The sequence below is a fragment of the Mya arenaria genome, chromosome 5, assembly GCF_026914265.1.
Source record: "Mya arenaria isolate MELC-2E11 chromosome 5, ASM2691426v1".
Taxonomy (NCBI): Eukaryota; Metazoa; Mollusca; class Bivalvia; order Myida; family Myidae; genus Mya; species Mya arenaria.
Genome location: NC_069126.1, coordinates 3,115,071 through 3,139,342, shown reverse-complemented (window position 1 = coordinate 3,139,342; position 24,272 = coordinate 3,115,071). Strand labels below are relative to the sequence as shown.

General features: G+C 36.2%; 1 protein-coding gene and 1 long non-coding RNA gene across 2 annotated transcripts; one reads left to right on the top strand and one right to left on the bottom strand.

Annotated features, from left to right (window-relative positions):
* Positions 1-210: 210 nt before the first annotated feature.
* On the bottom strand, positions 211-1,592 carry LOC128234117 (uncharacterized). The gene is made up of 3 exons (XR_008260876.1): positions 1,548-1,592; positions 930-1,078; positions 211-258 (listed from the first exon to the last, which is right to left on the bottom strand). It is a non-coding gene; the product is annotated as an uncharacterized LOC128234117 (long non-coding RNA).
* Positions 1,593-18,056: 16,464 nt separating this feature from the next.
* LOC128234379 (acetylcholinesterase 1-like) lies at positions 18,057-22,812 on the top strand. Its single transcript, XM_052948590.1, has 5 exons — positions 18,057-18,120; positions 18,365-18,434; positions 20,641-21,502; positions 21,930-22,126; positions 22,452-22,812. Exons 1-5 carry the CDS (start codon positions 18,057-18,059, stop codon positions 22,714-22,716), a joined length of 1,458 nt encoding a protein of 485 aa, XP_052804550.1. The 3' UTR covers positions 22,717-22,812.
* The last annotated feature ends 1,460 nt before the right edge of the window (positions 22,813-24,272 follow it).

Here is a 24,272-nt window from a genome sequence, read left to right as displayed (position 1 = left end):
ATCTGAAGAGGTCAAGCGGTCTATTGTGGTTACAATTCGTCGTCTGCCGGATGTCCAGTCCTCTGTGACACTGTAATCCGTACACTCAACTCCCGTGGAAACGATGCTAGTAGAGCCGGCATGTCGACAATTTGAAAAGCAAGTTATATTCCCATCTGTTGCAACAAGTATTCCGTTGCTTTTTACTGAATCGTCACAAAAATAGCCGGTGTCGAAACTTCGCCGCCACGAAAACCGGAAGTCAATGATAATTTCGTTCTGAAATGCCAACATATTTGTTACCTGATAATATCTTCAATTGTTCGTCTCGTCAGCCTTTTCTTTAAGTCAATAAGATGAAAAGCAACGAATGTTAGACTTTTTCCAATTTATGTTTGTAAATAAAGCTTTTATTATACATAGTATTATTGAGAAAGAACAAATGTGATATCTCGTAAACTGGTTTAGCTTCCAGTGTTTTCACGTCTTCATGTTTCCTTGTCCGCACCCTGACATTGGGTAATAATGATATCATAATATTTATGTGATCTGTTTTGATCCTCCAGTATCTAAACATGTGAATGTTGTTCTCGTATGTGTAGTGTCTGCATTAGAGGAACTCTCACAAAGATTGACAAATAACAACTTTTAAGAATGCCCTGGCCCGAATGCAAGTATTTCAATTCGTTAGTTGTAGTAGTACTAAGCTACTGAAAACTTGAAGTCAATGCTGATTATAGTAACTGGAATATTTGTACAGTTGGCCAAGATACACGATATATAAAAATAAAACAGTTGATAGATCTATTTTAAGTGTTTTAATTTTGATTAAATGGAATGCGTATGTTTTGCTAAACAATGACAGAATCCCTGAAAAACTGTAATAATATGATATCAAACGAACTAAAACAGTAATATGTCCAAGATTATTAATAAAGTACTTGAATTACCGGAGATGATCCAGGTGACCAACTGATCACACCTCCTCTAAAATGGGACTGTTCAGATATGCCTATAAGTGATGCTGCTGCTGCTAAAACGACGGTAATACTTCTTGCATTCATGTTTCCTAGACGGATAAACTGCTTATAATGTTGGCCTGAAAAGAGATGTAGCATATCAAATAACAATACTTTTTTGCATTAATTTCTAATTTTACTTGTCCATTCAACTCTTTCGAAATTAAGACAACATTTGAAGTTAATATTAAGAAACTATGTGTACTATGCAGTTAATTGATCAATTAATCAACAACAAAACGAGTATTTAATATTCAAAAGGATGCAAACCTGACATAATAAATAGATGGATAAATAAATAAATAAATAAATAAATATATAAATATATAAATAAATATATAAATATATAAATAAATAAATAAATAAATAAATAAATAAATAAATAAATAAATAAATAAATAAATAAATAAATAAATAAATGGATAAATAAATAAGTAAATAAATGAATAAATAAATAAATAAATAAATAAATAAATAAATTAATAAATAAATAAATAAATAAATAAATAAATAAATAAATAAATAAATAATGAGAATAAAGGTACAAACATAACTCCAATTTGCATTCAGTCGGTAGATGTCAATGTAATCAGAATTAATGATAGCCAGATATATCATGCACTCTGATAGCAGTATCATGGTAATTATATCTTCCTCTTTGCAAAAAGGCAAAAGTAATTTTACATTTTAGTGCACGTTCTACTAACGACTTTGTCACTGCCACAAGGGTAGTAGTAGTAGTAGTAGTAGTAGTAGTAGTAGTAGTAGTAGTAGTAGTAGTAGTAGTAGTAGTAGTAGTAGTAGTAGTTGTAGTTGTTGTTGTTGTAGTAGTAGTGTTAGTAGTAGTAGTAGTAATAATTGTTGTTGTTGTTGTTGTTGTTGTTGATGTTATGTTATGTTATCATTACAACGACGCCGTACTTCACCATTTATTGGCCTTCTTTCTTTATTGCTCCTCTCCGATAAATTCCAAATAATCTTAGATAACTGATTATTCAAGTGGCGCAGACTGTTTGATAACCTTAAACAGGAGTTTGGTATACATATAAGAGATATTAGCTATCTCCTCAATCCTTACTTGTTATGTATGTAATTTATGTACTTGCTAAATGGACTAATATAAAACAAATCCTCGAACAAGTATGTACTTCAATCTTTCAAGACCGAGATTAAGCCATCCATGTGGTCGACGTTAGATAATAATCGCATTATACATGAGTATTTCAAATTGTTTATTTAGAATAATACATAAGCGCCTACAGGGCTAAGCCTAGTGTCTTGTTTAATGGCACAACGATCAACACATCGTATCAGATAACAAAGAAACAGAACGTGATATGGAGATAATCGATATTGTATCGATAGCAGGTATCGTTATTGTATCAATAGAGAGCATCGTTATTGTTTTGATAGAAAATATCGTTATGTATCGATGAGAATATCGTTATTGTATCGATAGAGAATATCGTTATTGTATCGATAGAGATTATCGTTATTATATCGATAGAGAATATCGTTATTATATCGATAGAGAATATCATTATTTTATCAATAGAGAACATCATTATTGTATTGATAGAAAATATCGTTATTGTATCGATGAGAATATCGTTATTGTATCGATGAGAATATCGTTATTGTATCGATTATTGTATCGATAGAAAATATCGTTATTGTATCGATAGATCATATCGTTATTATATCGATAGAGAAATTCGTTATTGTAGCGATAGAAAATATAGTTGTTGTATCGATAGAGAATATCGTTATTATATCGATAGAGAATATCGTTATTGTATCGATAGAATATATCGTTATTGTATCGATAGAAAATATCGTTATTGTATCGATAGAGCATATCGTTATTATATCGATAGAGAATATCGTTATTGTATCGATAGAGAATAATTGATAGAGCATATCGTTATTATCTATGGTGAATTTGAATTTTTACAGAAAAAACGAGTTTCATTTTTTACTTGTATTGCATTTGTATTCAGTCCTCTAATTAAGAACATTCATTTGCTTGTGTAATAAATATACAACGATAGAAATATTTTGCTATAAGTTGTCATGGAAAACAATAATTGTTTATGAACTAAAACGCCGAAATGTGACTAAACCGGGTATTTTTTGTCACATTAAGTTCTGGGTATCTACCTTCATCTTGCTCCTACCATACCCCATAAACTCTCTCCATGAGCTTGCTATATAACAAGTTGAATCACTGCAAATCAAATTTGTGTTATTGACCCCAAATTTCTTTCCAAACTTCAGTAATATTGACCTAAATCCAACTACACGATACGTTTTCACATAAGCTACCTTTATCTATACTAAGTAACGCTAACTTTGAGATTGATCCCTGCACTACCCAAAAATGCTATGATAATGTACGTATTCACTGCTTGCTGTACTACAAGTTTCAAAGTTATTATTATACATGAACATTCTAAGTATAATTCTTTATTGACAGCACCCTCGGTTGTTTTGAGACTGTATACTAATGGTTATGGTTAAAGCGAAACGGTTATCACTCTCAGGCGCCCTCGGTTCAATTGAGGCTGTATATTGGCGGTAACGGCAAGAGTAATACTGTTACCACTCTCAAGCGCTCTCGGTTCCATTGAGACTTATATTGGCGGTAACGGTAAGAGAAACACTGTTATCACTTTTTAGCGCCCACGGTTCAATTGATATTGTATATTGGCGGTAACGGTAAGAGTAACACTGTTATCACTCTTAAGCGCCCTCGGTTCCATTGAAACTGTATATTGGCGGTAACGGTAAGAGTAACACTGCAATCACTCTTAAGCGCCCTCGGTTCCATTGAGACTGTATATTGACGGTAACGGTAAAAGTAACACTGTTATCACTCTTAAAAGCCCTTAATTCAATTGAGACTTTATATTGGCGGTAACGGTTACAGTAACACTGTTATCACTCTTAAGCGCCCTCGGTTCCATTGAGACTGTATATTGACGGTAACGGTAAAAGTAACACTATTATCACTCCTAAGCGCCCTCGTTCAATTGAGACTGTATATTGACGGTAACGGTAAAAGTAACACTGTTATCACTCTTAAGCGCCCTTAATTCAATTGAGACTTTATATTGGTGGTAACGGTAAGAGTAACACTGTTATCACTCTTAAGCGCCCTCGGTTCCATTGAGACTGTATATTGACGGTAACGGTAAAAGTAACACTGTTATCACTCTTAAGCGCCCTTAATTCAATTGAGACTTTATATTGGTGGTAACGGTAAGAGTAACACTGTTATCACTCTTAAGCGCCCTCGGTTCCATTGAGACTGTATATTGACGGTAACGGTAAAAGTAACACTGTTATCACTCTTAAAAGCCCTTAATTCAATTGAGACTTTATATTGGTGGTAACGGTAAGAGTAACACTGTTATCACTCTTAAGCTCCCTCGGTTCCATTGAGACTGTATATTGGCGGTAACGGTAAAAGTAAAACTGGTATCACTCTTAAGCGCCCTCGGTTCCATTGAGACTGTATATTGGCGGTAACGGTAAGAGTAACACTGTTATCACTCTCAAGCGCCCTCGGTTCCATTGAGACTGTATATTGGCGGTAACGGTAAGAGTAACACTGTTATCACTCTCAAGCGCCCTCGGTTCCATTGAGACTGTATATTGGTGGTAACGATAAGAGTAACACTGTTATCACTCTTAAGCTCCCTCGGTTCCATTGAGACTGTATATTGGCGGTAACGGTAAAAGTAACACTGGTATCACTCTTAAGCTCCCTCGGTTCCATTGAGACTGTATATTGGCGGTAACGGTAAAAGTAACACTGTTATCACTCTTAAGCGCCCTCGGTTCCATTGAGACTGTATATTGGCGGTAACGGTAAAAGTAACACTGTTATCACTCTCAAGCGCCCTCGGTTCCATTGAGACTGTATATTGGCGGTAACGGTAAAAGTAACACTGGTATCACTCTTAAGCGCCCTCGGTTCCATTGAGACTGTATATTGGCGGTAACGGTAAGAGTAACACTGTTATCACTCTCAAGCGCCCTCGGTTCCATTGAGACTGTATATTGGCGGTAACGGTAAGAGTAACACTGTTATCACTCTCAAGCGTCACTGGTTCCATTGAGACTGTATATTGACGGTAACGGTAAAAGTAACACTGTTATCACTCTTAAAAGCCCTTAATTCAATTGAGACTTTATATTGGTGGTAACGGTAAGAGTAACACTGTTATCACTCTTAAGCTCCCTCGGTTCCATTGAGACTGTATATTGGCGGTAACGGTAAAAGTAACACTGTTATCACTCTTAAGCTCCCTCGGTTCCATTGAGACTGTATATTGGCGGTAACGGTAAAAGTAACACTGGTATCACTCTTAATCGCCCTCGGTTCCATTGAGACTGTATATTGGCGGTTACGGTAAGAGTAACACTGGTATCACTCTTAAGCGCCCTCGGTTACATTGAGACTGTATATTGGTGTTAACGGTAAAAGTAACACTGTTATCACTCTCAATCGCCCTCGGTTCCATTGAGACTGTATATTGGCGGTAACGGTAAAAGTAACACTATTATCACTCTTAAGCGCCCTCGGTTCCATTGAGACTGTATATTGGCGGTAACGGTAAGAGTAACACTGTTATCACTCTTAAGCGCCCTAGGTTCCATTGAGACTGTATATTGGCGGTAACGGTAAGAGTAACACTGTTATCACTCTTAAGCGCCCTCGGTTCCATTGAGACTGTATATTGGCGGTAACGGTAAGAGTAACACTGTTATCACTCTCAATCGCCCTCGGTTCCATTGAGACTGTATATTGGCGGTAACGGTAAGTGTAACACTGGTATCACTCTCAAGCGTCACTGGTTCCATTGAGACTATATATTGGCGGTAACGGTAATAGTTACACTGTAGAGTAACACTGTTATCCCTCTCAATCGCCCTCGGTTCCATTGAGACTTTATATTGGCGGTAACGGTAAGAGTAACACTGTTATCACTCTCAAGCGCCCTCGGTTCCATTGAGACTGTATATTGGCGGTAACGGTAAGAGTAACACTGGTATCACTCTTAAGCTCCCTCGGTTCCATTGAGACTGTATATTGGCGGTAACGGTAAAAGTAACACTGGTATCACTCTTTAAAGCCCTTAATTCAATTGAGACTTTATATTGGCGGTAACGGTAAGAGTAACACTGTTATCACTCTTAAGCTCTCTCGGTTCCATTGAGACTGTATATTGGCGGTAACGGTAAAAGTAACACTATTATCACTCTTAAGCGCCCTCGGTTCCATTGAGACTGTATATTGGCGGTAACGGTAAAAGTAACACTGTTAACACTCTTAGGCGCCCTCGGTTCCATTGAAACTGTATATTGGCGGTAACGGTAAAAGTAACACTGTTATCACTCTTAAGCTCCCTCGGTTCCATTGAGACTGTATATTGGCGGTAACGGTAAAAGTAACACTGGTATCACTCTTAAAAGCCCTTAATTCAATTGAGACTTTATATTGGCGGTAACGGTAAGAGTAACACTGGTATCACTCTTAAGCGCCCTCGGTTCCATTGAGACTGTATATTGACGGTAACGGTAAAAGTAACACTATTAACACTCTTAGGCGCCCTCGGTTCCATTGAAACTGTATATTGGCGGTAACGGTAAGAGTAACACTGTTATCACTCTCAAGCGCCCTCGGTTCCATTGAGACTGTATATTGGCGGTAACGGTAAAAGTAACACTGTTATCACTCTTAAGCGCCCTCGGTTCCATTGAAACTGTATATTGACGGTAACGGTAAGAGTAACACTGTTAACACTCTTAGGCGCCCTCGGTTCCATTGAAACTGTATATTGGCGGTAACGGTAAAAGTAACACTGTTAACACTCTTAGGCGCCCTCGGTTCCATTGAAACTGTATATTGACGGTAACGGTAAAAGTAACACAGTTATTACTCTTAGGCGCCCTCGGTTCCATTGAAACTGTATATTGGCGGTAACGGTAAAAGTAACACAGTTATCACTCTTAGGCGCCCTCGGTTCCATTGAAACTGTATATTGACGGTAACGGTAAAAGTAACACTGTTAACACTCTTAGGCGCCCTCGGTTCCATTGAAACTGTATATTGGCGGTAACGGTAAAAGTAACACTGTTAACACTCTTAGGCGCCCTCGGTTCCATTGAAACTGTATATTGACGGTAACGGTAAGAGTAACACTGTTATCACTCTTAAGCTCCCTCGGTTCCATTGAAACTGTATATTGACGGTAACGGTAAAAGTAACACTGTTAACACTCTTAGGCGCCCTCGGTTCCATTGAGACTGTATATTGGCGGTAACGGTAAAAGTAACACAGTTATCACTCTTAAGCGCCCTCGGTTCCATTGAGACTGTATATTGGCGGTAACGGTAAAAGTAACACTGTTAACACTCTTAGGCGCCCTCGGTTCCATTGAAACTGTATATTGGCGGTAACGGTTAGAGTAACACTGTTATCACTCCTAAGCGCCCTCGTTCAATTGAGACTGTATATTGGCGGTAACGGTAAGAGTAAAACAGTTATCACTCTTAAGCGCCCTCGGTTCCATTGAGACTGTATATTGGCGGTAACGGTAAGAGTAACACTGTTATCACTCTCAAGCGCCCTCGATTCAATTGAGACTGTATATTGGCGTTAACGGTAAGAGTAACACTGTTATCACTCTCAAGCGCCCTCGGTTCAATTGAGACTGTATATTGGCGTTAGCGGTAAGAGTAATACTGTTATCACTCTCAAGCGCCCTCGGTTGTTTTGTGACTGTGTGTTGGCCGGAACGGTTAGAGCGACCCTGTTATCACTCTCAAGCGCCCTCCGTTGTTTTGTGACTGTGTGTTGGCCGGAACGGTTAGAGCGACCCTGTTATCACTCTCAAGCGCCCTCCGTTGTTTTGTGACTGTGTGTTGGCCGGAACGGTTAGAGCGGCGACCCTGTTATCACTCTCAAGCGCCCTCGGTTGTTTTGTGACTGTGTGTTGGCCGGAACGGTTAGAGCGACCCTGTTATCACTCTCAAGCGCCCTCCGTTGTTTTGTGACTGTGTGTTGGCCGGAACGGTTAGAGCGACCCTGTTATCACTCTCAAGCGCCCTCCGTTGTTTTGTGACTGTGTGTTGGCCGGAACAATTAGAGCGACCCTGTTATCACTCTCAAGCGCCCTCCGTTGTTTTGTGACTGTGTATTGGCCGGAACGGTTGGAGCGAACCTGTTATCACTCTCAAGCGCCCTCCGTTGTTTTGTGACTGTGTGTTGGCCGGAACGGTAAGAGCGACCCTATTATCACTCTCAAGCGCCCTCGGTTGTTTTGTGACTGTGTGTTGGCCGGAACGGTTAGAGCGACCCTGTTATCACCCTCAAGCGCCCTCGGTTGTTTTGTGACTGTGTGTTGGCCGGAACGGTTAGAGCGACCCTGTTATCACTCTCAAGCGCCCTCCGTTGTTTTGAGACTGTATGTCGGCGCCAAATTTTAGAGTAACACTGTCAGCACTCTCAAGCGCCATCGGTTCCATTGTGCCTGTCAATTGACGAGAACGGTTAGAGCGATACTGCTTACACTCATACATTGTTTTACAATGGAAAGTACAGAAACACGTCAAGTTATCAACAATTTAAACGATAAGATTCTGCATGTTTAGTGGCATGGGACGAAGGCCCAATATTGATACTACTAGAGACAGACACGTCAAAAAGCAACAGACCATTTTAACACGAAAAACGGAACGGTTAACAAAACTGACACTCTTAGTCATTTAACAAGATTTCTTTATCATGAGTATGTACTTAAATACGTTTATATTTTTGTTCATTTCCGAGGTGAATACATTGAACAAAATCATTGTTCAAATACAATTTCAGGTTTAAATTATCATAAAGCTATATATTGTTTGAATAGCAAAACGAATTGAAAAGTGAAGTTAGAACAAACCATTCATTGTTTTTATTTTTAAAATATGTGTAATGAAAGAACTATGTAAGTACATGTAAATATAGTATTTATCAAATTCAAAAGATATCAATTCATTTTTTGTCGTTTATTCTAGAAAACAGCCGCATCTCTTACATTTCATAGTAGATACTTTAATTCTTGTTAGGCCACTCCTTTTTTATTTTTTGGTTTACAAGAATTTTTGGAAAAAATGTCCACCGGGTGGTCGAAAAAAAAAAAAAAAAAAAAAAAAAGGAAAAAAGTCACAAAACATACTCTTAAAGGGTGAAAATCAGAGAACAACATAAAAACATTGAAAATTTATATCATTTACTTGACATTTTAAATTTTTAAACTGCTATTAATGCATGTTTTAATACTCTCAAAGTTCCAAAGTTCTAATTAAACACACAGTTTAAATCTTATATACTGTGCATATAAACATCAATGAAATTGACTATAAAACATGTTTACATGTATAAACTACACTTTTTATCAAAGATACATTGAATAGTACTCAGCAGGACATTTGTTTAGCTTTAAGGGTATGCTAAAGCAAAAGTGAATGCAGAACACTTGAAAACTGACCAATGTTAAATTGGAAAAAAGGAAGGCAAATTTTACGCTTTACAATACACAAGAATTGCACTGTATTAAGACAATACATTACATTTTCTAAGCATTGTTTCAGTTAATTCAATATTGGAAAATGTCAATAAAGTGAAATAATTTACCAATTTTGTAAATAAGGAAGTAATATTGTATGAAGACATTGTGCTTTAATATTGTGCAAACAATTCCTGAAAAACTAAACACCAAACTAGACCTAGATTTGAGTTTTAATAACCTTTACCATGCGGGGTCCTAGTTGTGTGTAACCCAATCCATGCTAAGTCCGGATATTTTCGGACCGGGATATTTACCATGCGATGTTCAGCAAATCCATTTCAAATTCAAATCTTGCAGCAAATTACCACATCAGTACATAAAAATCACATAGCAAAATAATAAATCTAGCACGTGACTTAACTTTATGTACCAATGATAGTAACAGTGAAATCCATAATTATTTATCGGATATTTTCATCTTCTCCCAACTCCGCCATTTTGTGTATCATGCGTTCACAGGGCATCTATACTTCGTGATTGTTTATTTTTCATTTTAAAGAGAATTTCTTGGTTACAACAACAAATCTCATTTATAGTGAAATATCAAGTTCATTACAAATTAAAATGGACTTATTCAAAATAGTTTTCCGTGTTGTTTTATCTTAATGTTTTGCACACAACTCCTGGCATTAGTAAATGTCATTGACACATGTGTTCAACTCTTTCATTGTTTTTACTCTACTATTAACCCAAACATGAATAAACATGTAATCTAGAATAAACACAAGCTTTACATTGACTCAATGACAAGTATTTCCAAACCAGTTTGTGATTTAAAATCCATAAACACAACCGACCGAACTTGTGAAACTAGGTCACCGGTGTCAACTTAGAAATTTTACTTTCGATTTCACCACTCACACTAAGTGCACTGTTATTTGATATTAAACCATAAAATGTTATAAAATATTTTTCTCACACATAATTTACAGATATTTGTGTCTACTTATGCGATGGCAGCCGCTGCCACTTATTTTTCATCTATAAACAACAATATTTTCATGACCTAAATTTGCGGGGGAAAACAACAATCACGTGACAGTTATTGTTTGTGTCGGCTGTTAAATTTGCCAATGTATTTTGCTATTGTTATTTTAACAACTCCTGCATATTTAACTTAATTATTTCATACAAAGAATGACTGCCATTGCCAACGGCGCTGCCATAACAGTTGACTGGCTCACATGTTATCACTATAAATCGGCGAATACGGCTACGGAACAACAAACCAGTCGAGATCTACTGCATTCGTACTCTTATCTGTTCGTTTTTCTTTCGTTTCGCACCAAAATCAATACGGTCGGGAAAATAATTTTGAAAAAAAAAGTGAAATTCATTTTTTTATTTTTTTGTACTTTTCGGAAAATTAGACCCGCCGGTTTTGTAAACCAATTTATATAAAAGTAGTGGCCTTACTCTGAGATTTGTTATGAATGCCTTCATTATATATGAAAGATCGGATGTTTAACGTAGGCGGACAGCGTGCACTAACACTTAATAGAATCTTCTTAATTTCTTTAACTCAAGCCTTTTGAAATAGACCACAAAAGTCAACTAAGTCCATGTGGAATTGAACATCATACCCAACAGTACCAGATCAGTCTCCGAAAAATACCTGGAATAATGTTTGATTTAAGAAAAGGTTCATGTAAAAGAATGTAATATTTTGCGCATATTGACAGTAAAACACACGTAAAAACAGTAAAACACACGTAAAAACACGGATATGAAAGGGATACTCCTATAAACTGGAAAATTCCATAAAATTCAGTTTTGACTAATTTTAACTGTATTGCATAATATTTCTATAGATAAGAGGGAATTCAGATGTACAATTCATAATTAATTCAGCGCGGTTTTCTCCCTTTTGCCTGCACTGATCGAGCAGTGAAATTAGCTAAATGGTCGTAATATACCCATAAGGATTGTATGTTACATGCAAGAACATAAATCCTTTATCATTATCCATAAAGATATACCTCAGATTTTGCAAACGAATGGGGCTTTCATTAATGTGCGTGAAGTTAGCACCGCAGCACCGCAACGTGCAGCACCGCGGTGATATCACCGCAACCACGGTGCTAGCACCAAATCACCGGAAATTTTCCCAAAGCATATTTATATTTAAGTGTTATTTTAGTATAGCATATGACTTGCTCTCGGTCAAGGCATAGGTCACTGAACTGCGATTTTGGGCAGTCTGCGGAATCAAATTTTCAATATTTGTTGCGGTGATACCTTAAAAATGAGAAAGGGGACCACCCTCACTTATACCAGAGTGTAGCATAGGCATAAACCTAGGTCATGGCATAGGTCAATGGGCTGCGATTTTAGGCAGGGTCTCTGGTTTTGATACGTTTAGGCTTATACCAAATTTTTTTTACATCAAATCTTGAATATTTGTTGCGGTGATATCATAAAAATGAGAAATGGGACCACTGACACCTATACCACAGAGTAGGCTAGGCCTCAGCCTAGGTCATGGCATAGGTCAATGGGCTGCGATTTTAGGCAAGCTCTGGATGTTTGATACTTTTAGGCTAATACCTTAGGAATTATCCACCAAAATTTCAATTATGTGTAGCGGTGATACCTTAAAAATGAGAAAGGGGACCACTGACACCTATACCACAGTGTAGCATACGCCTGAACCTAGGTCATGTCATACGTCGATGAGCTGCATTTTTAGTCAGGCTCTGGGTTTTTGATAATTATAGGATAAAACCGTAGGAATTATATTTGAAGAGTTCAAAAGTTAACTGCGATGATAACTTAAAAAAGAGAAAGGGGACCTGTTAAACCTATACCAGAGTGTAGCCTATGCATAACCCTAGGCCATGACAGAGGTCACTGATCTGCGATTTTAGGCAGGGTCTCTTTTTTAATATTTTTAGGCTAATACCCTAGGAAGTTTCCATCAAAATTTCAATTATGTGTAGCGTTGATACCTTAAAATTGAGAAAGGGGACCACTGACACCTAAACAACAGTGTAGCCTAGGCCCCAGCCTAGGTCATGGCATAGGTCAATGGGCTGCGATTTTAGGCAGGCTCTGGGATTTTGTTTATACCTTTAGGCTTATACCCAAAGAATGTTACATCAAATTTTCAATATTTGTTGCGGTGATACCTTAAAAATGAGAAAAGGGACCACTCTCACTTATATCAGAGTGTAACCTAGGCATAAACCTAGGCATACAAGCATAGGTTAATGGGATGCGATTTTAGGCAGGGTCTCTAAAACAGGGTCTCTAATGTTTTTAAAACATTAAGGCTAATACTACAGGAATTTTCCATCAAAATTTCAATAATGTGTAGCGGTGATACCTTAAAAATGAGAAAGGGGACCACTGACACCTATGCAACAGTGTATACTGTGGTATAGGTGTCAGTGGTCCCCTTTTTCATTTTTAAGTTATCAAAGCAACAAGTATTGAAAAACTGATGTAAAATTCTTTTGGTATAAGCCAAAAAACAAGAGCCTGCCTAAAATCGCAGCCAATTGACCTATGCCATGATTTCGGTTGACGCCTAGGCTACACTGTGGTATATGTGAGAGTGGCCCCCTTTCTCATTTTAAGGTATATCAGCTATAAATAGTTTAATAACACGGGGCTTATTGTCACATTATGCGACCGAAATTCCGCAGACTGTCCAAAATCGCAGTTCAGTGACCTATGTCTTGACCGAGAGCAACTTCTATGCTATACTAAAATAACACTTAAATATAAATATGCTTTGGGAAAAATTCCGGTGATTCGGTGCTAGCACCGTGGTTGCGGTGATATCACCGCGGTGCTGCATGTTGCGGTGCTGCGGTGCTAACTTCACGCACATCTTTTATGATCCTTCTTATTATTGGTAAGCTGAGTAACTTTCCACTGTACTGCTATGTATACGTATATATCCACCCTGTGTATGTAAGTCATATGCTTATGAACATTCTAATGATTCTTATCACCATATAGTGCTGTTACGAGTTTGTACATTTGTAAGTAAGTTGCTATAGTCTCCTTGCTAATGCTATGATTTAAAATGAAAGAGTATTTTCTATTCATTTACTAAAATTATGCTCAAATTCTCTTACAATTGAAGGTGATAGGCATACTAGAATATCACACGAGTATAACAATTGAGTTGAATCTGACTTCCACATTTTGATATGATGCCCGTTTTATTCTGCTTCTTATGGACTACACCGAATCAGTATTCTGGGAGGGTTTAGTTGTGAGTGGGTTTTGAGTAGTGAGTGTTTAAGCGGGCGGGCGAGTGTGCCGGCAGGTTGAGTGTTTGGACGGACTGGCGTGAGATCGAAACGCGCAACCGAAATGCCATCATTCATATGATCGTTTTTGAATATAACATTGAAGAAATAACCGCCCAAGCCGTTCAGCAATATCAATGCTTTGATTAGCATTGGCACACATAGTTCAAATTAACGTTCGCTAATAACCAGCTGTCTTGCTTCGTTCCGTGTATACTTACAAGTACATATGATAAGATGAATAAAAAAACGTTGTGTGAGTTCACGCCTACTTTCTGACCCATTTAATGCATAGCAGTATTTGTCCATAAAATAATTTAGGTGAATAAACTTGTCAAAAGATCTACATTTAGGCCAGTTCCTTGGGAAAAGGAGCCTCAGGGAACCAGTTTAATGTATAATTTGAAAAAGTAGTAGAATTCATTTTTAGTGTCCCTGCATTCGACAAATTCTTGTAACAGCCCATAAAATTTGAGTTTTGTATAATAACATCTTACATGTAAAACATAATACGGAAAATACAATCCATAACTTTATATCTTTAATACAGCTAATTTGATAATGGCGGCATTAAATACCTAGACAATACATAGATGACAGTTCCAGAAAATGACAAGTTTGCGCAACACAGCCGTTGATATTAGTTCAATCGGGCACAAGTGGTAAAATGTTAGTTATGTAAAAATCTATTTACCGAAATGTTAAATCGTGTGTAAAAGATTTAGACAACATGTCATATTCGACCTTCCTTGATAAATCACTAGGGGTGAAACAAGGAGAACCACTTTCCCCACTGTTGTTTTTTCTTTTTATCAACGACATAAGAGATAGTTTAGATTTTAACAACCTCACTTATAATGATATTGAAAGGTTGTTCTTATATATGATACTTTTTGCTAATGACATAGCCCTATTCACTACAGATCCACAAAGCTTACAGTCTCAGCTCAATTGTATAAACAATTATTCACGCAAATGGGGTTTGAAAATCAATGTTAATAAAACTAAAATTTGTATTTTCCAGAAAAGGAAGTCAAGAGTCATGTATGGTCATTAAATAGTGATAACATAGAAAAAGTTGACCGATTTACGTACTTAGGAGTTAATTTCACCTACAATGGTTCTCTTAATGATGCTGTGAAAACAATAAATGAACAAGCATTAAAAGCCTTTAACAATCTTTTATCTTTATTTAGCAGAGTAAAACTGGATGTTTGACTCTTAAGTTGTGCCTATTATTGCATATGGATCTGAAGTGTGGGGAATTTATAATCTGAATGAAGTTGACAAGTTACATCACAAAATGTGTAAATACATTTTATACATCCATCAGCAGACATCGAATTCTGCGGTTCTGGGGGAACTTGGTCGCTTCCCACTATCTGGTCTTTGTAAAGAGATAGCTCTAGAGTTTTGGTGTTAAGTTATGAAATCCCCAAATTGTACCGGTTTATTATAATACTGTTCGAGATAACTTGTTTGTAACCGTAAATGTTAAACAAAATTGGGCAAAAGCGGTAAAAGATTTACTCGATGAATTAGGTTTTAGTAATATTTGGTTAAACTATAACAATGAAACAAGCTGTTTCCACAGGCTTAAACATAGATTTAGAGATCAATATGTTCAACAATGATTTGATATTGTAAATTTTGCTGACATTGCCAAAAAAAATGAAACTGAAACTGAAACTGATATTAAACTGGATGCTGAAAATATATATCACAGATACGTAGTCAAACAGTCATTTGTAGGTCTACAAAACTACTATTCCAATCATATCGTCATTGAAAACACCAAAACAATTCAGAAAATGGAAAAAAGCACCAAACTTGGCACAAATATGACGAACTTAGTTACAAACAATTTGAGACATAGACCCAACTTGTAACTTTCAAAATGGCCGACTAGCGGCCATTTTCAAAATGGCCGCCAGAATGTATGCAAATTCAAATAATTGTTAAATATTTAGATAAAAACAATGCTTTTAACACATATAAGACGTCATTGTTTATATACTTTGTTGTTTCTAACATAATGATGCCGAAAAAGGATAAAAAAAAGTATATAAAGCTATGCACTAACTTAAGTAATACATATTATTTTCATAGAAACGTACAAAAATCAATGTCCGACGGATCAGTCTTGTGATTGAATGGCATAAATTTATCATGTTTTGGAACCTTACGTTATGAACATTATCAAATATTGATTTAAGCAAAATGTTAACAAATAAATTGATTAACAGTTATAACACTTAAATTTGAAGTTGATACTAAATGACACAAAATAAGACACATGCTAACATTTTAATCAAACAAATGTTCTTTTAAATTGTTTACAATAGTTGGTCGTGGGGGGGGGGGACAAGCGCGCGCGCCACCTAAAATCGTCCAAGTTCACTTATAAGTTCAGTATAGGAGATCAAATGTAATAAAATACGCCCAAATGCACCATCTCAAATTAGAAATTGGTAAAAATAATTCGCCTGCCAACACTTTAAACCAATAAATTCAGATTATAAGGGAGGGGCGCAAGTCGAAATGTTACGCCCCTAAGTTACGCCCCCTCTAACTTCGCGTCCTGGAATCGCCCCTACACATATATCAACAAACCCGTATTCACTAAAGTCTCGAGTCTGAGTTTGAGACTTAGACTCAAACACATGTTGTTGTTGTTGTTGTTGTTGTTGTTGTTTTTGATGTTGTTGTTTTAATTTGATTAAAAGTCATTTATATTTCTCCTGTTCACAAAAGGATGGCCATATATTTCACATACAATAATGTTTAACCTCAATGCTGTACTTATCATTATTCAAAATCGAACATCAAGATATGCAGTCTTGAGTCTTGAGTTTCAAACACAGTCTCAAAGCGTTAGTAAATACTGAATACAAAAGTAATAAAATACGCCCAAAATGCACCATTTCCGACTACATTGTTTTTATTTTCTTGAGGAAGTAACCCCAAAACCACATGCAATTAGTTTATTCCATATACGCCTCTAAGTAACGCCCCCTCTAACGTTAATTTCTGGATCGGCCTCTGCAGTACACGTGAACTCAAAACCGTAAGAACAAATGGTTGTTTGCAATACATATCAACGACAATCATAACGTCAACATGTACATAATTATGTGGCCATTGAGAGTATAACGTTTTGTCTAGGGTGGTATTAAACCGGGACTCATTCTTTGGTACGTGCATTCAATATGTGTTTAACTTGTTTACCGTAAAAGCAATGCCTTAGAGCATGGAATATATATCCAAAACAATACATTTTCTATATGGAAAAGTTTTCAGATCATTCGATAAAAAATATTTTCTTCAACCTCATAGCAGAGTGTTTTATTCTTCTTAAAACACAACCTCGCTGTTGCGTTATTTTATAGGTGAACATACATTGAATGAATAATTTGGACAAGTGCAGGCCACATTTGAGCTTCCGTAGTCCTAATTATATAATGCATGCAGGTCATAGCTCTTATATTTAAAGCACACTCTTGTAAAGCAATGTAACACAGTAAGCATTGATTTGCGTGACCAACACAACGACGAGCGATAACTGAGGTTCGAGTAACCTTAAGTTTCTTCAAAACCTGTACTTTGTGACCTCTGATATGTGTAATATTAATCAACGCTATTTATTCTCATTACTAATAGTCGGATTGTCAAATTCATTATCTATACTTCTTCCCTTTAATAATAAACTTACAGCTAGTCAGTGATATATTTAAAAGTTCCCTCAAAGACGTATGAGGCCATTTTTTTAAATGAATTGGTTAATGGATCCGCCGCCCAATTAATTCGAAAACTCCAAAAAAAATGAAAAAAAAATAATTTGAAAACCAAAAATGAAAAAAAGAAATCGGATTATTTCTTTTTTCTAAAGACGTGAAAAGTGATGAATGTTCATGTAAAACCTGTTGTCTGTTCCTTTGTAACATAAGGGTGCATTTCTAAAAAAATTTTAAAAAAATGGCGGCTTCAATAAAGCTGAGCTCATACATAAAATAAATTCCCATTTTCAACATACCATCTGCATTTAAACGATTTTTTGTAAGAACTGACAACTCAACTGTACAAGCGATGTAATCGCATCAGCAAAAGGTGAAACAAAATAACACGCTATTTATGTGTCAACCAATGAAAAAGACTGGACGGAGATTTCACCAGAAATGACCTGCCAGCAGGTCTTCGATTTCGGAAACCAGTTGATCAAGGCTGATGTTTGCATCATTGGTAAGAATTCGTATATAAGCCAGCGTTATTGTTAAAACCCATCGGCCAGTGTTGTTTAAATATGCCATATATGCATATTGGTGGTTAAAGTGTTTTCTTGTACCAAACATTATTCACAGTTTAAATGTATAAAAATATATTTTGGAATTGGCCTGATCCAGTGTAAAGCTTTATCACACAGGACTTCAACTTAACATACCTGTCAAAACGTGTTTTTTTTAATATTTCATTTTTAAAATTGTAGAGTCAGACGCTGGTGAAGTCCAAGAAAAGGAAACTACAACTTATGCCTTAAAAACCATGATGTCAGTCCTGTAGGTTAACAGCAAGTTGCTAAATTTAAGGTACATTCTCTCACTGTTCATTTTGAACAGGTGTTTTTAATAATAGTATAATAACTAGAACTTACTATTTAAGCTTTGATGTTGGTATTATCTTTTAATATTTTTATTCACTTTGGATGATCAGTTGAAACCAGATGGAAAAAAATAACCTAAACAAAGATATATGTATATATACATATGTATATTAACTCTAACAGTTCTAAGCTGGCACAGTGGGTAAAATGCTAGTATTCCAATTCAAAGGTCCCGGGTTCAAACCTGTAGTCTGCTGGCTACAGTCACTGTCTTGATGTGATTCAATTTAAGTGAAGTCGAGGAATGTGCTGGTCCTGTAGCCCATGTTTTTATTGTGCGTTTACCCCACTTAAACTTTTAAAGTCTTGTGGCATTTAAGTGGCATTTTATTACTACTTTCTAATAATGAAACTGTTCTTAAATTTGTAGCCCGGGCTCAAAGCCTCGCTCTCTGTCCAAACTATGAGAAAAGACATGTTGTTTATTGTCAGCATCATCTTGACATGTACCACTCAATACGCTGGTTTGGGTTGAAGAAAATTAACCTTATCCTGTGGAGCTACCCTATATTCCTGACCCAAGCCCATGCCACAACACTGTGTTTGTCCGAGGGGGCATTAATTGTTAAACGTATGGAGACCACCTACTATTCAAGTAATCAAAATCTTGCATAACTTAAATTTTGCTAAAGCTGCAGAAAAAATATATTTACTTAATAAATTGCTGAATATAAATTCATTTTTATTATTTACATTTTCTTATTCCATTTAAAAAATAATTGAGTCTTGGAGCAATGTAAAGTTTATACATAATATGTTTATACTCCAGGTGTGTCAGTGATATTTGCTACAGTGTGCCTTTTCTGTTGATAAGGAGAAGTAGTGCCCAGCAATGAGGAGCCATTGCTGGACAGACAAGGCATATTTCATTGTAAGGCCGATATGTGGCAATAGTGTTGCCAAGGAATGCGCTTCAAATAAACAAAAGTGACACTAAAACTGAAAGTTTGTAATAATATTGACCTTATGTGGCATTATTTTATTATGTGAAGTGAATAAAATGCTTATATCATGATTACATTAATTTAAATCTAAAAACGGTAGGAGAGAACAATTGGACTGTAAAGCCAGCCATATGTGTATGACAAAGAGAGCATTTGAATACACATCAATATTTGTTAATTTATTGAGCCATTGCAGACATTGTGTTGCATAGAAAACAAAACATACTAAAGGCTAAGCATTTATTCATTTTCAAATGTCATTCATAATTTTGTGTCTATGAACATGTCTTTTCTGTTTGATGATATTTTGATTTTGGGGTTAAAGGTTTCGTCACCAACACTATGAAAAATACATGTATTGTAATGAATAACTTGTCTGGATTCCTTTTTTCCCACCAACCGTCCAACATTTTTTTTTAAAAATCCACTAACCAATTATTCAAAAAATGGCATAATATGTTAGTGAATGTCTAACAATTCCTTATAAGGCAATATTGTCAGTGATATATTTAAAGATGCACTCTTACTCCCAGATAAGATTCACCACGATTAATGATATTGTTTTAAAATCCAAAATGGATGAATAAATGTCAGAAAAATGGTTATTATGAAGGATACCAAGTTTAATTTGAAAGAAATGAGCATAAAACACGGTATTTCTACCTTATACTAAAGTAGACAACAGAAAATCTTTAAGCATTCACCAATCATTTAATATATTAGCGCTTTCTGTTATTAAATACACGGTTACAATCGTGTTATCAGTAGTTAGTATTTTCCATAAATACATTATTTAGTAAGTAGTTTAAGGTTTATCAGTCATATTTGTTATACGTGTGTATGTATTGATTTTTACTAAGAGTGTCACTTTAAACATTCCGTTTAAGGCATTCAAGTAATTGTGCGTTCAGACATTTCAACCATCAATGATCACCTCCATTCATCTCAGGTTTTGCGCTAAATATTGAACTTTTTTTCAGGTTTTGCGCCAGACTTTGAACTAGCTAGTTCAATATTTAGCGCAAACTCGGGTATTTAAACCATGCAGTGAAACGCGGATTAACATAGTTTTGCACATCCAGGCTTATTGGTTGAGTATTCTCTTCGTAACAAGGAATACGGCGTTGAAATGAAAATACTTGTTTATCTTTTATGTAGCTTCTGGTTGGCGTTGTGCGAACCTCCAGTGAAAACAAAGCCAGGAATAGTTAATGGCAAAACTAACACAGTGATGTTTAGGGACAAACAGTTTGTTGTAATGGAATTCCTCGGAGTTCCGTATGCAAAACCACCCATGGGTGAGTTGAGATTTCAAAGACCTCAACCATATGGAGCGTACCAACAACCAGTTGATGAGACGAACTATGGATTGTCTTGTCCACAAGCGAAAATAAAGGATACTAGTATTAACATTGGAGGGCGCTCGGACAACGAAGATTGCTTATTTTTGAATTTATTTGTTCCTGCAAATAAGTCCGACACTGGTGCGCATCATGCTCTGATGGTGTGGATGATTCATGGGGGAGGGTATACGAATGGTGATGGTAACATGACGACTGGGACTGTCTTGGCAGGTTATGGAAACGTCATAGTTGTTACAATCAACTATCGCCTAGGAATGTTCGGGTTTCTGAACGTCGGAGATGAGAGAGTAAAAGGAAATATGGGACTGTGGGATCAACGACTGGCTTTTAAATGGGTTAACGAGAATGTTGACGCTTTTGGTGGTGACCCCAGCAGAATCACTATATTTGGTGAATCATCTGGAGCCATGGGTGCTCATCTACACTCGCTTTATCCGGAAAATCGAGGTCTATTTCAAAAGGTTATATCCGAAAGTGGAACAGCGACATTTCCGATTCCTGTTGAAAGTGGCAATATACCGGCCGCTCGCATATTTACTGAACAGCTTGAATGTCGTACCGACACGAATGATGATATTGTCCAGTGTTTGAAGTCCGTAGACACGGAAAGGTTCATAGACGTGGCAGAGGTGATTACAGATAATCCAACTCTTTCAGTCAGGCGTATTTTGCGTCTACTCTTGATGGTGAAATTATTCGGAGAAATCCCAAAGAAACCTTTAAAATACCAGATAGTTACGAGATGAAATTATAAATGGTACCAATGCAGATGAGAGTGCGGTATGGGTACAAATGATGGCTGCCGGTCACAATGGTTCTATAGACGACTTAAAATCAGCAGGGCGGTCATGTTAATGTTCGTGCCTATGATGTTAGGAATGATGTACCCAGGTCAGAATATCCACTCGGCTGTAAGCGATTTGATTGACTACGAATATACAAACTGGGCAAACCCTGAGGATGCAAGAGCAATGTTCACAAAGATGGCCGGAGATGTTACCATGTTCGTTCCAGTCATGGATTTGAATTTCGCTCATGCCGACGACTCAGCGTCTAACACCTGGTTTTACAATTTCATGATCGCACCAGAAAAGCGTATTTTCAATCTTCCGAAATGGATCACACAGCTACACATGGAGAAGAATTATCTTAGGTATTAATTTTGGATATCATTTGGACAATGAAAAATGGTTTAATGCAACTAATTACCAGCCACCGGAAAGGAAACTGAATGTTTCTGAACGCGTGATGACTTATTGGACCAATTTTGCGAAATTTGGGTAATGTTGTAATGTAGCTGATTAATTTACTTTATTTGTTTCTTATACAAAATAAGCATTAATGTTTATATTATGTTATACATATGAAGTTAAATTTGTCTTTTAAATCATCGTATCACCGTTTCGTGTAAGCTCTTTTAATTTCAGCGTTATGTAAGCTTTGCTCATCCAATGCCGTTTCTGATTTACATGTATTCTTTTTTGCTGATGTGTGTGTGTGCGCGCGCGCGTGTGCGTGTGTGTGTGCGTGTGTGCGCGTGTGCGCATGTGCGTGTGCGTGTGCGTAATTATATGTGTCTGTTTCAATAGTACTTTATAATTTCAGGGATCCAAATGGAGATGGGCCAGTCATCTGGCCTAAATACACCCTTGAGACAATGCAGCACTTAGTTATTGATGAGGAAGACTCGATCGGACAAAGGTTATACACGAAGGAGTATCAGTTTTGGCGCGAGACTGTTCCCGCTCTTTTAGAGGCAATCGAAAATGGTGCGCATGCAGGTGATTCCATTCGGATCTCCTCGGCCGGCTTTATCGAGAACAACCTCGGATGGAATCTCGGATGTATACTCAAAAAGTGGAACGTTTAAGTCCGCTGCAAGTAGATCGCGTATTAATTTTATTTAGCAGTTAAACTTTATGACTTTACTCGTGTGAATCTTAACTATGTTTGCAATAATACACTTCACTGGCAATCAATTTAAACTTAGATCAATTAATTAATGATATATTTCAAATATTTACAAACTACATATCATTAATAATTTTGATAACGGGTCTACACTCCAGTTACCAGTAAACCATTTTTTTGAAGAAGTAAGAGATACAGACCATTATTTGTCCATGATTTAATGAACACTAGTATGATAATACAGGCATATCTCTATTGTTCGCCATCGTCCTTGCCACATACTTTGCATCATCTCTCAGTATTTTGATTAGTAATTAAGACCATAGTGAAAGAAATCGGCTAAGTAGTGTGAAGGAAATCGTTCCTATTACCAGATGTAAATCCTTATAAGTATTGGTCTTTCATACCTTCCATAAAGCAAGCAGTAAGTATTTCACAGTTTATTTATGAGTCCTTAATTTACATAGATACACTATCTACATACATTTATAAACTAAAGCTATAAAATATGAGATAAATATGCACATGGCCATTGTAAATGAGTAATGTGATATTCATACAGTTATGTTGCAGTAGACAAATTATTAATTATTATAAACAAGAACTAGGTAGCATATAAGTATAATGAGGATAAAACATGAGCATTCAGCTGATACTGAAGACATTTTTAGAAAAGTAAAAGATGAGTATATGGTCACCTTAGTTCAAGAACTCAATATCTGCTTCTATATCTATATGCACTTATTGAGTTGTTGCACTAAGGTCATTTATCATATTCTTGTAACAATAACATTCAATACTCATATTTGAAGATTTAACTTCAACACTATCCATTTCATAAAATATGTCGATTTAACTGCAACATCAGTAAAACATTCCTTTGACCAAATGCATGAGTATAATCCCTGATTAACAGTAAATAAAACAATTATTATTAATATCACATGATAAAAGCATTATCACATTTGAAATCTAGGCCCCAATTTCTCGAAACTTCTTAAGCTTAACAGGCTTAAGTCGCTTATTTCAATTAGCCAAAATACATACTGAAAATGTTTTCTGGTAAATAAAAAATGGTTTATTCTGATAATCATACAGATTATTCCTACATATTTTCTAAAAATTCTTGAAGAAGTAAATATAACACATTTTATAGAATATCAAAAATAGTGAGATTAGCTTAATCCTGTTATAAGGGACTTAAGAAGTTTCGAGAAATTGGGGCCAGAACTCCGCGAGTCGGATGTGTCGCCTGACGAATTATTTACTGTCTACACTATAGCTGTTAGATTGGCATTTTATTCATTTATAGACAATGATGTTGCCATTTAACTTTCAAGTGTAGGTGGCATTTGAACTGAAGTATCTATCTATAAAGTTTCAAGTTGATAACTCTTATAGTTTTCGAGAAATGCCTCGGACAAAATTTAAGCTTGAAAATTAACAAAGGGCAATGAATCTAAACATATAGATGCAAGAGTTACGGTTTTTGTAAACTGCACTTTCCCTCAATCA